Source organism: Heterocephalus glaber, unplaced genomic scaffold, assembly GCF_053883595.1.
Source record: "Heterocephalus glaber isolate CG9 unplaced genomic scaffold, H.glaber_assembly_v1.0 deba00001581, whole genome shotgun sequence".
NCBI classification, from domain to species: domain Eukaryota; kingdom Metazoa; phylum Chordata; class Mammalia; order Rodentia; family Bathyergidae; genus Heterocephalus; species Heterocephalus glaber.
Window position 1 is genome coordinate 147,414 of NW_028258361.1, and position 16,911 is coordinate 164,324.

General features: G+C 34.6%; 1 protein-coding gene across 4 annotated transcripts in view; it reads right to left on the minus strand.

Annotated features, from left to right (window-relative positions):
- LOC147823449 (ubiquitin carboxyl-terminal hydrolase 53-like) overlaps positions 1–16,911 on the minus strand; it is a 51,939-nt gene that overhangs the window by 19,373 nt on the left and 15,655 nt on the right. For 3 of the 4 annotated variants that reach the window (XM_087193222.1, XM_087193221.1, XM_087193224.1), the window contains 5 exons: positions 5,975–6,137; positions 4,737–4,889; positions 3,197–3,343; positions 1,514–2,252; positions 446–522 (listed from right to left, as the gene is read on the minus strand). In XM_087193222.1, the coding sequence (XP_087049348.1) occupies positions 446–522; positions 1,514–2,252; positions 3,197–3,343; positions 4,737–4,889; positions 5,975–6,137 (1,279 nt within the window). The remainder of the gene's footprint in view (positions 1–445; positions 523–1,513; positions 2,253–3,196; positions 3,344–4,736; positions 4,890–5,974; positions 6,138–16,911) is intronic. The other variant, XM_087193223.1, reaches the window with a different exon arrangement.

Here is a 16,911-nt window from a genome sequence, read left to right on the forward strand (position 1 = left end):
TATGTTTGTTTGGGTTTTTTGGGTACCAGGAATCGAACTCGGGTCCTTGTGCTTGCACGGCAGACGGTGAAACCACTGAGCTAAATCTCCAGCCCAAAAGCAAGCATTCTAATACTTTAATGCTGTAACATTAAAGACATATCTAAAAAGTACATCTGAAGAGGCTATAAACTTCAAAAGCATATTTAACTAATCAACGATGTCAAAACTACAGCATGAATAGAAAATATACACATATAACAGTTTGATTTCTTCCTTTTTATATTTTATTACAATATGATACATATATTGTCTTAATAAAAAATTCATTTTTTGATATTTAAAGTTATTTAAAAATAATTTTATAGCTATATAGTCTTTTAGGTACATCATAACAAGAAAAAATAAATTACTATAATTTATTCTTTACTGCAACTAATACAGTATAGTAAAGTAAAACGTTTACCTTCCAAGTGGTTTTTGTTCTGATGGGAGGTATAGTCCACATGTTCTATATTTACGCTGGCTGTCTTAATTTGGTCACTAGAAAAACAGAACAACACACCAAACACATCAATTATTATGGATTAGTTTGCTTTAAGAAAAAGAAAAGAAAAACCTTTTAAAAATTATATGTCACACAATATCCTATAGGTTTAATGTACCTTATTTAATTTACATCCCACAGCATTTAAAAGTAGTTATAATCCTGTTACAATAGAAGATGAGGCCATGAAAATCAAATTAATTTGCCCAATAATTAAAATGCAAGTCCATTTGGTTACAATGGCCTGTCCTGGCTACTACTTCTGGCTACTTCTTACCAAAAATGACATAAAATTACCCTGCCTGGGAAAAAATGTCCTTAATTTTGTACAGAAACAATTACTTTATTAAAACATGACTAATTTTTAAAATCTAGCTTTTTACTTATGAATGTGGTCAAACACAAGCTAATGTGTTTTAAAAGGATTAAAAGTACAAAAAGTGCTAAGTAATCAGCCACTAACCGAGAAGCATGTTTTAGAAGTTACAAAAAGAAGTTCAAATATACATTACAATAGTAATGAATTTACATATTCAAAATTAATTAACTGAATACAAATGTAGTTATTTGGCTAAATTTATTTAAATATTTGCTAAAGGGAAAATATCTCTTCCAGGGCACTGGATTGTAACAGCAGAAAACAGCTCCAGTTCAGAGTTAAAATGATAGCAATGAGATAATGAGGTTCATACAGATTGAAGAATTAAACAATCAGCTTATTAACAGAGGTGAAGCCAATTTAAGTCTATACTTTAAAAACCTGTAGTAGAAATCAATAATTGACAGTGACAGAAACAATGGCCATGGACTTCTTACTTTCCAAATTTCCTAAAAATAAATAGATGTTATTTTTGAAGTCAGGAAATAACTAAAAACTGTGATAGCTTAGGTTTCTTTAATAATCTTTTCTATGGTTGACCCCAAACTTTGAAAATTCAAATAGAGAGGAATGTGAGGAGAAAATCATTCATTCAATTTGTGTATTACCTGAAAGATACCAGTTCTTTATCACCACAGACATCCGTTACTGTATCATTTCCATCAATAACAGGTGAGTCCAAACTGGCAGATCCATTACTGATGTGATCACTGCTTTCATATCCAGATTCGGTCCTCTGCATCTGCCAGTTTTCACCCTGAACTTTACTCTCTATGACGCCTTTATTTTTCTCTGCTCCTTTTCCATTAGATTCAAGGGAACTTCTGCTTCCTATTTCCTGTTTCATTTCATCTTCATATATGGTTATTAAACCTTTCTGCCTTGGATTCTCTTTTGGCCAGTTACTAAAACTCTGATCCTTCCTTCCTTTAGGTTTGTTACTGCCATTTGACTTATGTCTTGGACTATGTTGCCTTTTTTCACTTTCACTAAAAACACTATCGACATTTAATGTTTCTCTCATAGGTTTCCAACCTCGGTTCCGGCTTTTACTGTTGCTGTTACAGCCACTTCCTTTATCCCTAGAATCTTGGCTACTGTCTGTATCATATCCAGTGCCAATGTCATTCTTAACTTTGCCTGTTATTTTCTCTCCTGGAACAAGAATCTGAGATTTGCCTGAAGTTGTTACTTGTCCAGAAGCTTGACTCTGATGGGAAATTCGGTCATATTTATAGGGTCCTCTTCCTTGACTGTGATATAGATGTGGATTCTCATATTGTCTAAAGCTATTTGGGGCAGGAGGTGATCCAGACTTGAAATGTGGGAGGTTTTCGTCAACTAAATCTAAAGAACAACAACAACGATGATGATGACGACGACGACGATGATGATGAAGATTAAAGACACAAATGAATTAATTATCCCTTAGAGCAATGTTATAATCATAAACTAAACTTGAGAAGCCAGCCATCACAGCTAAATAAAATTAAATTATATTCTACTGCTTTGCGATTTGAAAAGTGCTTTACCAGTTCCTATTTATACTTAATAGGAGACACTATAGAAGAAATGGACTTTTAAAAAAAGGTAGATCATAAGATAAGATTCTAAGGTAGATTCTAAGATAAAAGAAATTTTTAAACTAAGCATTCTTAGTCATAATGAACAATCATCACAAAATATTTTCCATCTCTTCTATTGGTAAATATTTAAAACTTTATAGAACTAATTGCTGCTGAGTGAAGAGATATGCTATCACCATTTGTGGGAGTGCAGACTAGTTTAATCTTTCAGGATGGCAACTAAGTCCTATTGGTCAAAATGAGAACTATATGTTCCCTGACCCAGCAATTCCTCTGAAAGAATTTTACCCTATGGCTATTCACAAAAATATACAAAAGCACAGGTGAAAGGATGCCACCAGCTAATCAAATTAAAGTCTATCAGTATCAATTAAATTATGCTGTGTCAATAAAAAGACTTTTACAATTTTATTATTTGAATGCAACATATGAGTGAATTGCATTTATAAATAAAAGTAAAGTTAAAACATCAAAATACAAACACTACTGTCCAGTTAGAATAAGAGCAAGGAAAAGTTTGCACTTTAAGATCTGGTGTAGGTACATTAAAGAAATCTGAAAAACATATAAAATATACTAAGTATATAATATATAAAATATAAGTAAATATACAGACACTATATTAAAGTATATTAAAGTTATAAAGCTCTTTTTTAAAATAAGCTTTCTAGCAATCACTTTAAAATGAATGCTATAAGCTCTTACCTTTATGTCGGCCTACATCTTTCCTTTGTCCCTTTTCTAAATCTCTTCTTTGTAAAGAAAGTAAGTTTTTCTGTTCAATGGCTTTCAGAGCACATTCTCGGGAAATGTCTTTCATCTTTTCCCTTTGATCATTGTGGCTTAATTTAACTGTAAAAGAAATCATTCTTAAAATCATATAGATCAGTTTTCAAATTTTTCAACAAAAGTAAAAATTAAACTAAAAATGTTAAGATTCTATTTTTTTTTTTTTGAAGTATACAATAAACTCATCTCTATGCTTAACTAAAAATTCAAATGACTTTCCCTGACACTGGAGACACATGCTATCTTTTAAAAAACAAAACACATCAAAACATCTTGTGTAGTCCCTAAAGCAAGTGAGGAGAAAAAAAGAAGCCTGCCATTAAGATAATGAGAGGTCAAACTAACACAGTGGTCACTGGACAGTATGTTAAGTGTCTTACTGATGTAATTCTATAAGGTAGCTACAATTGCTATTTCTACTTCAGGTAAGGAAACTGAGGCCAAGTTCATGTAGTTTGTAGATGTAGAACTGGGAGTATGAACCCAAGCTGTCTTGTCAAAGGGCATACACATTATTTCTAGGCTTAAAGTAGGTTTCTACTGAAAAAAAATAAAATGTTTACTCTAAGAGTATCAACAAAATATAAGAAAAAGATACAGTTTTACTAAGAATTTTTTTTCTTGGCAATGTTAGGGACTGAACTTTGAGCAAGTTAGGCAAGTGCTCCACAACTAAGGCCATACTCCAGCCTTCATTAAAATTTTTTCAGTCTTTATTGTATTTCTTTGTTGATAATTATTATTCTGCCTAATAATACTCTTAACTGAGTTACATTTATAGACATTATTTCATTAACATATTTAAAAGCTGCTAGTAAAATCATCCTGAATACCCAATTAAAAATTTTATGTACTTTTATTTTAAAATTTTTATTTTTTTAAAGAATTATATGTATTTTTAAACCATAACTACACGCAGTACTGTGATGTCACATTTGAGAACCAAGTCATGCAACTTGGCTTGTGAAAATTAAAGTCATGAGAGGATAATAACAAGAGAGTTGAATAAAAATGAGGGTAAGAACAAACTACAGTTAGAGTAACTTTGAACTACAGTTGCATTCACTAAAGATAATTTTAATTTTGGCATGTAACCCACATTATTAACTGATGTTTTTATTTTTCAAGTTGATTATTATCTCCTCGAAGGAAAGGCCACATTATAGCCTTCTTTGGCAATCATTCAGATTACCTCAGGCCTACTGCAGCTCTGAGAGCATGGAGAAACTCAACAGCTTGTCAAGTCAAATTGCTCTCATAAAACTACAGCTCTCAGAGAAATACAGGCATCAAAAGACATAAATCTACTTCTTATTTTCTTTTTGTGGTCAAGGAAAGCTAATTGAGCACCCTCCTTCTGTACAGCTATAAATAGGAATTATAGATTCAGTAACTGAGGAAAAGAAAAAACTTAAACCCTATTGGACAATGTAAAAACGACAATTTAAACATGCACCTGGTCCTCTACCACCGCTTGTCTGAATGTGGCTCCGACTAAATGATGAAATATTAGTGGTCTGAAGTTTGTGATTATCTCTCTGTTTTGCTTGATCACTAAAACCATTTTCTTTAGAATTATCAGAATTATAAATTGCAGGCTTTTCACATCCTTAAAAAGATAAACAAAACTATATTATTCCCTTCCTTCCCTCACCTTAGAAAAGGTGTTTGAATCATCTTTTTAGATATTCTTTTTTTTTTTAATTTCATGAACAAATTTTATTTGGGATAACTTCTGATTTAGAGAGAGGATTTTACTGGTCTCTGCAGCCACTTTTGGTTCCCGAGGCAGAAGCTAAGATTGCTCAAGGGCACCTTAATTTTAATGTATGTCTCCAGCTGATGTCCCAGCCAATTTGATCCATCACTACCTTGGTGATGTATACTGTAAGATCATCTACTCCTCCACTATTATACAGAAGAACTAAAACCCAGGGAAGTCAGGTGATGAGTCAGTGCTATACTCAGTGAAGTTGAAGCACATGTCAATGCAATTACTTTCTTTCCAGTTACTAGTTACTGTACTTGGCAGATTCTATATTTTATTTATTTTTATGTTCCTCTAGTGTGTCTAGGATAGCACAACAAGTACTAAGTAATTGTAATAAAAAAATTCCTTTCTTCTCTATCAGTAAGAAGATATACTAGTAGATTATCACTATTGATTACAATATTAAAGCCAAAAAGAGTACTAAGAACTTTTTCCTGTTACGTTATATCTAAACCATATTTGTGCAGATGTAGGAAAAAATAGATTTCCAAATATTTAACAGAATTATTCAACTTGTTTAGATATTCTTAATAATGTCAACAAAATTACTTAAAACTTAGTGGACTGATATGCCTTAAGGATTTGTAGAAGCTTTATAATATATCAAAAAATGGCCTAGCTGCTTTGGACTGTTCCAGTTTACTGAATCATTTTAAATCTCAATATTTGCTGCTACGAAGAGCTATCAGCCTCTCTCTTGCCTATGTGACCATGACAGTGGGTAACTCCTAAAGGTGCTTCCGAGGCATTGACAGGGATAGGTTCCTCTCAAAAGATTAACAAAGAGCATCAAATTTTCCTGAACCCCACTTTACTGAAACTCAATTTGGAAATTACTCTCAGGATTCACTTTACACTAATGTAAGTATTCCTCGGTGATTTTTATCTAGAAAGACACCAAAAATATTTTTTAAAAGAATTACCCATATTTTCTGCAGCAGGTTTGTAATGTGACCAGTTGACAACCTGCCTGAGTGCACCTTCAGTAGAAACTGCTGTGCCATCTGGGTTTGCGTAGAACAAAAGCAGTGGCTGGAAGTGGCACCGAATGCACTTGGAGACCACATCTTTCCATCGACTACCAACCTTTTTAAAAACCACAATGAATACAAAACTTTAAAATCAATGTGTTGCACAAAAAGGCAGGGAATTTCTATTTTATTTTGTATTTTAAAAATTTTAAAGATATTCAGATGTTGGCAATTTAAACATTATATAATTAATTTGATTTAATAATTAGTCTAAATAAAAATATTTTTAAGATTCTCATTTTAAAAAATGATGAGCAAAAATGATAGACTTTTTCTATTAAGATTTAGTGGAAGGGCAGGGGATGTAGCTTAGTAGCAGAAGTTTGTCTAGCATGTACAATGTCCTGGGGTTCAACACACAGTATTAAACAAAACAAGTTTATATCAAAATATAAAAAGCTTTCCACATACGAATTTGACTGACTTTTCAAAGATTCCAAGGAAATTCAATGGAGAAATATAAAAGAGTCCATTCAACAAATGATGCTGGAAAAACTGGATGCCCATATGAGAAAAAGAACTTTCACCCCATTACCCATAAAACATAAAAAATAACAGAATGGATCAAGTCAAAACTACAAAACTAAAAGAATAATCTTTACAACCTCAGGAAGTCAAAGATTTCTTAAAATAAAAAACTGTAGGAGGAAAAAAATTATAAAATGGTCTCAATCAAAATTAATAACTTTCTTCTTGGAAGGATAAACCATAAGAAATTGAAATAATAAACATCATACATTTAATAAAGGACTAGTGTACAAAATAAAGAATTCCCTTCAAGTTTGATCCCCGGTACCAAAACAAAAACAAAAACAAAAAAACCAAAAAAACAAACAAACAAAAGAATTCCCAAAACATACTAATGGCAATACAATTTGAAAAACTGGCAAAACATTTGAAAAGACTTTACTAAAAAGACCTTAAGTATGGCCAATAAACACTTGAAAAAATGCTCAAAACTATCATTCACAAGGGAAATGCTATTTAATCGATGGTGAGATTAATCCATAGTACACATCCACTAAAATGGCAAAAATTAAAAAGACTACCAAGAGGGAATGCTACTGAGGACTCGGCAATTCTCATGTATTACTAACAGGAATACAAATTGATACAACCACTTTGGAAATCAACTGGGCAGTTTCTAATAAAGTTTAATAAACACTACAAAAAAAAAAAAGCAACCTAGATTATCTATAAGCAATGGGGAAAAATACACTAAAAGACTGCTTATTCTTCAACAAGTGAATAGAAAAACTGTTCTAACAGCCGTTAAATAAAACACAGCAATAAAAATGAAGAACTGATACAAACAACATGAATGAATCTTAAGGACACTATGCTAAGGGAAGGAAGCCAGACTTAGTATATATAGAGTCCACCAAAAACATGTATATATCAGGGGGAAAAAACTTGTATAAATATTTTAATATTAAATTTATTGAGACATCATGAGATTAGTGCAAGTTAATTTTGGCCTCTACAATTACAAGAGGTGCTCAAGAGGTAGGCATTCGCTTCCAGACATTCATTAGTATGGCAAACTGCTGAAGTGTGTGTACAATTTTTGGTGGACTCTGTACAGAAAAGATCCTTTACATGAAATTGCGTAACTGGCAAAAGTAATCTATGGTGAGAACAGTGATTTTCTGGGCCTGACATGAGGTGGGGGTATTGACAGCGAAGATTCATGACAGATTTTATGAAAATGGTCTGTGTGAGACCAGCCGCCTGTGGAGCCACGCGGACGCCTACAACAACAGTGCCAGCCAGCCCCCCCACCCCACCCCGGCCCCGCCTCTGGCCTCTTGGCTGTGCGGCTACTTGGTTCCACACTACAGAGGCACAGGGGGACATAAAGGCCATTGTCCTGAACTGCAGAAGTGAACAAGAGAGAGAGGGCCTCTCTCAGGCTCCCTGATGATAACTGAAGCCCACTGGAAAAATGAAGAGAATCTCTGCAGTACAGGCACACCAGACCACCGTACTTGGTAAGTTAGAAGGATCATCACCTCCCATCGGGACCTGGACTATCTCCAGGGGAAAGGCAGCTGGAACCTGCAATAGAACCTTGCAGAGTTCAACCCTACAGGAGGACAGGGAGCTCACCTTGGGACTTGCAGCCAGAAATCTGCCTGAATCTCACAGGTCTGTGACTGGCTGAGACTCATTGACTTATAACTGCACACTTCTGCCCAAGTTGTCTATTGTGACAGAAGAGACATACCCTGAAGGAGTCCCTTCATTTTTATCTTTTATTTGTTATTTTCAAAATTACCACTATTTTTTTTTTGCTGTTATTTTTAACTTTTTTCCTTTCTTAGCTACTCTTTTAAATTTTATTTTTCTCTTTTTTCTTTCTTTTTTCTTCTCTCTCTCTCCCCTCCCTCTCCCTCTCCCTCTCTCTCTCCCTCCCTCCCTCACTCCCTTGCTGTCCCACAGTGTTCTTCATCTCACTTCATGTTCCTACTCTGGCCCTAATTCATATTTCTTCTTTATTCTTCTTTTTTTCTCTTTCCTTCTCTCACCTGTGTCCTCTGGCCTCACTGCTAACCTTCCCCTATCCTTATACCTACCTATCCCTCCGTCCCCAACTCCTTCTAACTCCCCATTCTGAAGGGTAAAGTTGCCATATTGAAGGGTTTATTCACTATAAACATAAGTTGGGTTGGTCCTTGATTTTGATTTAATTCTCACAGTCAAAGGTGATAGATTAATAACTACCACAAATTGTCATTTTCTAAGAGGTACTTGATGCTATTGTGTTGCTAATTGTATCACTTGGGCTAAGGTATTGCGATGGATCTAATCAGTTGTCCTTCCTGGTACAATGAAAATGAGACAGCCTCAGTGCCATCAGAGACTCAAAACCTAAAGACCAGCTATATCTGGAAGACACCTCTGAGAAGCAATCATTCCACAAGGGATCTAAATACATCAACAAAGATACTTACAATAAGAAACTTCAAAGTATTAACCCAGGAACTAAACCAAGGATAGTACCATAAACAAAAATGAGAAGACATTTAAGTAAGGCAACTTCCACCACACAAAAGGCAAATTGAGGTGGAAAAGTCCGATAATCAACTACGTGGAAACCCTGAACTGATAGCACAGGAGGTAACAAAACAGATGAATGAAGCTCTAGAAAAATTCAAAACAGAAATAATCTCCCAGGTAACTACAGAGATGGTGAGCAGAGTGAAAGACATGATTAGAGGCTCTAGAACAGAAACAGATAAAAAAAAAAAATAGATGAGCTCAGAAATATGCTGGAAGCCATGAATGCCCAGCATAAGAAAGAAATGGAAACCATGATCGCCCAACATAAGAAAGAAGTGGAATCCATGAAACAGATTCAAACAGATATTCAGGAAATTAAAAACTCCACTGAAAACATACAGAACAGATTAAGGGAATCTGAAGATAGAATATCAGATATACAAGACAGGATTGCAGTGAAGGACCATGAAAACAGAGTTTTCTTCAACATAGCAAGGGACCATCAGAAATCAATCCAGCAGCTGCTAGATGATGCAAAGAAGAACAACGTAAGACTGATAGGAGTCCACGAAAAAACAGGAGAAAGTACAACTGACATAAAAAAACTGTTCACAGAAGTAATAATAGAAAACTTCCCAAACAGAGGTGGAGAAATGGACATACAGATAAGTGAGGCATATAGAACTCCAACTAGCCATGATCAAAAAAAATCTACACCTAGACATATAATAGTCAAGATCCCAGAAACCCAACAGAAGAACAAAATCCTACACGCAGTTAGAGAAAAGAAACAAATCACCTACAAAGGAAAGCCCATTCAGAATCACAGCAGACTTCTTAACACAAACCCTCAAATCAAGGAGAGCCTGGAGTGAAGTATTTCAAGCCCTAAAAAAAAATAACTTCGACCTAGACTGTTGTATCCTGCAAAATTATCGTTCAAAATCAATGGGGAAATTAGATACTTCCATCACAAAGAACACCTGAGAAATTTCATGAACACCAAACCAGCACTACAAACAATTCTAAGCAATATGCTAGAAAAAGACAATAAAGGTTACAACTCCATGAGGCCCAACAGAGAGAAGACGCCATGCAAGGTAAGACACTAAAGGGAAAAGGGGAAAACAAGAAATAAAAGAGCCAACAACAGTAAAACATCATGACAAGGATGAGTCAATATCTATCAATTATAACCATCAATATTAATGGCCTCAATTCACCAATCAAAAGAAATAGAATGGATTAAGAAGCAAAATCCAGCAATATGCTGTATACAAGAAACACACCTAACTCAAAAGGAAATTCATAGACTGAAAGTAAAAGGATGGAAAACAGTTGTCCACACGACAGGAACCCAGACAAAAGCAGGTGTAGCAATCTTATTTGCAGACAAAGTAGATTTCAAACCAAAACTAATTAAGAAAGACAAAGATGGTCACTATATCCTTGTGAAGGGAACAATCCAAGTGGAAGAGATGACAATCCTAAATATATATGCACCAAAAACGAATGCCCTCAACTATACAAAACAAATATTAATGGACATGAAAAACCAAATAAGCACTAATACAATTGTAGTGGGGGACCTCAATACCCCACTATCACAAACAGACAAATCATCTAGACAAAAAATTAACAACGAAATTCTAGAACTGAACCAAGCTATTGAACAAATGGACTTAACAGATGTTTACAGAGTGTTCCACCCCATAAAATCAGAATATACGTTCTTTTCGGCTGCACATGGGTCATTCTCCAGAATAGACCACATGCTAGCTCACAGGACAAGTCTAAGTAAATGTAAAAGAACTGATGTTATCCCCTGTATATGATCAGACCATAGTACAATAAAATTGGAGGTCAATAACATAAGAAACCACAAAACTCCAACAAACACATGGAAATTGAATAACACCCTCCTGAACAACCAATGGGTCACAGAGGAAATTAAAGAAGAAATTAGACAGTTTCTACACGTAAATGATAATGCCAGTACAACAAACAGGAATCTATGAGACACAATGAAAGCAGTTCTATGTGGGAGATTCATAGCAGTGAATGCCCATATTAGGACAACAGAGAGAACTCAATTAAATAGCCTAAAGCAAAACCTTGAACTCCTAGAAAAAGAAGACTATAACAAACCAAAGCTTGTACAAGGAAGGAAATTATAAAGATCCAAGAAGAAATCAATGAAATGGAGACTAAGAGAACAATACAACAAATTAATGAATCAAAGAATTTTTTGAAGGAATAAATAAAATCAATAAAACTTTAGCCAGCCTTATCAAAAAAAGGAAAGAAAAGGCTCAAATCCATGCAATTAAGAACGAAAAAGGTGAAGTCATATCAGACCCAGCAGAAATCCAGAGGATCAATACCTACTTTGAGAACCTGTACTCTAATAAAATGGAAAACACAGAAGAAATGGACAGATTCCTAGATACATACAAATTACCAAAGTTAAATGAAGACGATATAGAAATTCTAAACACCCCAATTAAAATGAGTGAAATTGAAAATGTAATAAAAAATTTACCAACAAAGAAAAGCCCAGGTCCTGATGGCTTAACTGCTGAATTGTACAAGACATTTAAACAAGAACTATCACCATTACTCTTTAAACTCATCAAGGAAATTGAAAGGGAAGCAAGGCTTCCAAATTCATTCTTGGAAGCAAGTGTTACTTTGATTCCAAAACCAGGGAAAGACCCAACACAAAAAGAGAACTACAGACCTATCTCTCTAATGAACACAGATGCAAAACTCCTCAACAAGATACTGGCAAACAGAATACAAAGGGTCATCATGAAGATCATACACCCTGACCAAGTCGGATTTATCCCAGGGATGCAAGGATGGTTCAACATCCATAAATCAATAAATGTAATACATTATATTAACAGAGTCAAGGACAAAAACCATATGATCATCTCAATAGATGCAGAAAAGGCATTTGAAAAAATCCAACACCCATTCATGATAAAAATGCTACAGAAAATTGGAATAGAAGGTCTTTATCTCAACCTGATTAAGGCTATTTATGAAAAACCAACAGCCAACATCATACTAAGTGGTCAAAAACTTAAAACTTTCAAGCTAAAATCAGGAACAAGACTAGGATGCCCACTATCACTACTCCTGTTCAATATAGTTCTGGAAACATTAGCCACAGCAATTAGAAAAGAGAAAGAAATAAAAGGAATAAACATAGGAAAGTAAGAAGTTAAACTGTCATTATTTGCTGATGATATGATACTTTACATAGAAGACCCAAAAAACTCAGTCAAAAGTCTTCTCAGATCTAATTGACAGATTCAGTAGAGTAGCTGGATATAAGGTCAACACTCAAAAAACAATAGCCTTCTTATACACAAATAGCAGACTCATTGAGAGAAATTCGGGAAACAATTCCTTTTACAATAACATCCAAAAAAACGAAATATCTAGGAATCAACCTAACAGAGGAAGCAAGAGACCTCTATACTGAAAACTACAGCCCTCTGAAAAGGGAGATCAAGAAGGATATAAGAAAATGGAAAGACATCCCTTGTTTCTGGGTAGGAAGAACCAATATAGTGCAAATGGCCATACTTCCAACACTATTATATAGATTTAATGCAATGCCAATTGAAATTCCAACAATATATTTCACAGAACTAGAGAAAACAATCCAAAAATTCATTTGGAACCAGAAGAGACCTAGAATAGCAAAAGCAATTCTAGGCAACAGAGACATGGCCCTGGGTATCACAATTCCCAACTTGAAACTATACTACAAAGCTACTGTGATTAAAAACAGCATGTTACTGGCAAAGAAACAGACCCGAGGATCAGTGGAAGAGATCAGAAGATGCAGAAACAACTCCAGAATACTCAGCCACCTCATCTTTGACAAAAGAGCCAACCACCCTCATTGGAGGAAAGATAGCCTATTTAATAAATGGTGCTGGATAAACTGGATTTCAACCTGCCAAAGATTAAAACTAGACCCATACCAGGGCCGGAGATTTAGCTCAGTGGTTCTGTCGCCTTCCTCGCAAGCACAAGGACCCAAGTTCGATCTCCTGTACCAAAAAAAAACCAAAAAAACAAAAAAAAAACGAGACCCATACCTATCACCATGCCCTAAACTAAGATTGAAATGGATTAAAGATCTAAATATTATGACAGAAACACTAAACTTGCTGGAAGATAAGTTAGGTAGAACTCTTGAAGACACTGGCATAGGAAAAGACTTTATGACCAAAACCTCAGTAACATGGGAACTAGCACAAAGAATTAACAAGTGGGATCTCATCTTATTAAAAATCTTCTGCACTGCAAGAGAAACCACCAACAGAGCTAAAAGACAACCTACAATGTGGGAAAAAATATTTAGCAGCTGTACCTCAGACAAAGGACTAATATCTAGAATATATAAAGAACCGAAAAAAATCAGATGCCCCAAATTCTAAGACCCAATTCAAAAATGGGCATCTGAACTGAACAGACATTTCTCAGACAAAGAAAAGCAGCAAATAAATAAATGAAAAAATGTTCATCATCACTGGTCATTTGAGAGATGCAGGTGAAAACAACACTGATATTTCACCTCACCCCAGAAAGAATGGCTGCTATCGTGAAATCAACCAATAACAAATGCTGGCGGGGGGTGTGGGGAAAGAGGAACACTGCTCCTCTAAGTGCAGACTGGTGCAACCACTGTGGAAATCAGTATGGAGATACCTCAAAGAACTAGGGTTAGAGGTCCCATTTGACCCAGGTATTCCCCTGCTGGGTATCTTCCCAAAAGAATTACAAGAACCATACAACAGCGATATATGTGCACCCATGTTTATAGCGGCACAGTTTGTAATAGCTAAAGCTTGGAAACAGCCCAAGTGCCCATCAACTGAAAACTGAATAAAGAAGCTGTGGTGTTTTTATAAAATGGAGTACTACTCAGCCATAAAGAAAGAAACGAGAGACATTTATAGCTAAATGGATGCATATTGAGGCCATCCCCTAAAGTGAAATAAATAAGACACACATGTGTAAATACCAAATAGTTTCTCTAGTGTGAGAAACTGAAAGTGTAAATAAGGATTAAAATGAATAATTCATAATTTGAAATAGGAAAAGGTCCAAAGGTGTAGGGGTGGTGGGAGGGGAAGGGGAAAGGGAAGAGGGAAAGGAAAAATTATGAGAAAAGAAAAAAAAACGGAAATGAAATTTATGTAAATAGGGAAGAGTGGAGGGGGGTAAGGGCGCACAGGCAATGGGGAAAAAAAGTAAGAACCAAGTTACATCATGTACAGGTGCAAGCACCCAATGATAAATGTAAACGTATTGTATACCTAAAATGTACCAATAAAAAAAAAAAATGGTCTGTGTCAGTGATGGTGAACCTTTTAGAGGCTGAGTGACCAAACTGCAACCTCAAACCCACTTATTTATCACAAAATCCAAACAATGCAATTAAACCTGAATACTGAGGTTTTAGTTTAGAAAAACCAAGTCATAAGTTAACATCTTTTGTCTTAAAAGAAAAACACAGTAACATGTGTGGATAGGTTTGCCACCACTGTTCTTTACACTGTGGTGGTTACAGAGGTATATACCTCTACTGAAACTCAAACTGCTTAGTTAAAATTGGTGTATTTTAAAGTCTGTAAATTATACTTCTATAATATTGATTTAAAAATTAAAGACAAGAAAACAAAAACAAAAACAAAACAAAACAAGGGATTCTACCATACTGGTTCTTGCAGGGAACAAATCCTCAAGAGCTTTTTCATACTACACATACTAATTGTACACCTCATCTCCTTGTCTGGGACACTAATAAATTTGAAGAGCCAATTTGAAAACAAAACAATGAAAACCCTCACAGGGTGATTCACACACCCAGTTCTTCCTCTAAATCCTGACAATTTAAACTATGTAGATACAAAGTATGACCGCTGAAACACTTCTACAAAAGCACTCAAGATGGAACTTCTTAATAAACTCCTACACAAAAGCACTAGGCAATGTAAAGTGTTGATTTTCTAATATAAACAATTAAATTTTGTCATCAGCTTTACTGAGATATAATTTACAGAAAATAATTGAGTTTAGTGTACAAGCCTTTTTTTTTTGGTACCAGTGATCGAACTTGGGACCTTATGCTTGCGAGGCAGGTGGTGGAACCACTGAGCTAAATCCCTGGCCCCATAGTGTACAAGTCAGTGTGTTTTGAAAAATGTATATGATCACGAAATCTCCACCCCCAAATCTTCCCTTGTACCCTCTCTCTTCGTAGTTCCTGAAACCACTGATCTACTTTCCAACTTTATTTCCTTTTTAAAAATTTCATATAAATGGATTCATAGTAGTCATTTATGATTTGCTTCTTTCAAAATGCTTTTGAAATTTATCCAAATCACTGCATTTATTAGTAGTTCATTTCTTTTTATTATGAGTTATATCCCACTGTATAACTGTTCAATTTGTTTACCCATTCACCTGTTGTTGGACATTTGAGTTTGTTTCTAACTTTTTCTATTATGAAGAAAACTACCATGAACACTAAAGTACAAGTTCTGTGTGAACGTATGAGTGGAATTTCTAGGTTATGTAGTAATTATGTACTTAAATTTATGAGAAACTGACAGACTGTTTTCTCAAGTGACTGTTCAATTTTGCAGTCCCAGCAGCATCAGGTAACAGATCTGTTCCACATCCTTGCCAGTTTATGATATGGTTAGTCACTTTAAGTGACTATAACTGGGTAAATACTGCAATCTCTTTAGTTACTATAACTGGGTAAATACTGCAATCTCATTGTGAATTATTTGCATTTCTCTGGTAGCTAACAATGTGTTGAATATAGTTTCAAGAGTCATGTGTTTTCTTTGATGTGCTGTCAAAAATCTTTTGTCCATTTTTTAAAAATTGAACTGTTTGCTTTTTACTAATGAGTGGTAAGATTTTTAAATATATTCTGGGCACAGTCTTTAATGGATATGTGTTTGACAAATTTTTTTTTCTAGTCTATACTTGTTTCATTCTCCTAACAATATCATACTAAAGAGCAAGTTTTATGTGTCATGTTTTGATAAAGTCCAATTTCTCAGGGATTTTTATGGTTCACACTTAATGAATGCTAAGAAATCTCTCCACATAAATAATTATAGTGCTGACAAATGCTCTTTACTATATGTTAAAATTAAAGTAAATAAAGTTTCATACCATTTGCTTATAATATACCAAGGAACTTCTATTTTTATATCACTTTACTGCTTAATAATAGGGTTGTCAAAGCCAATAAGCCTAAGAATACTTTTACGATCAATAGTTTTCGATTATGTTCAATCTGAATCTCCTGTACAACTTAAAAAATTTTAGTTATTTGCCTCTATATCAATTAATTCAGAATTCAAGATTCCAGACACATTGTGTATATTAAAAAGTTCCACAGGTGCTTTTCCCCCTAAAGAACTATTACTCAGCCTGGTGTGGTGGCAGCATATACTTGTAAATCAAGCTACTAAGGAGGCTATATCAGGATAACATGTTCAGTGCCAGGTTGGGCAACTCAGTAAGTCCCTGCCTCAAAATAAAAGCAATTTTAAAAGCTGGCGATATAGCTCAGTAGTTCAGTGGTAGAGTGCTTGCCTAGCATGCATGAGGTCCTGGATTCAAATCCCCAGTAGCACTAAAATAAATAAATAAGAATTTCACTAATTTTCTTGACAATATTATAATGTTTACATACATAATTTATCAAAAGATATAAATTATAAACAATATATGTATCTAACTCCCCAGTGCATGCAAAATTTGAAAATGTGTCAATA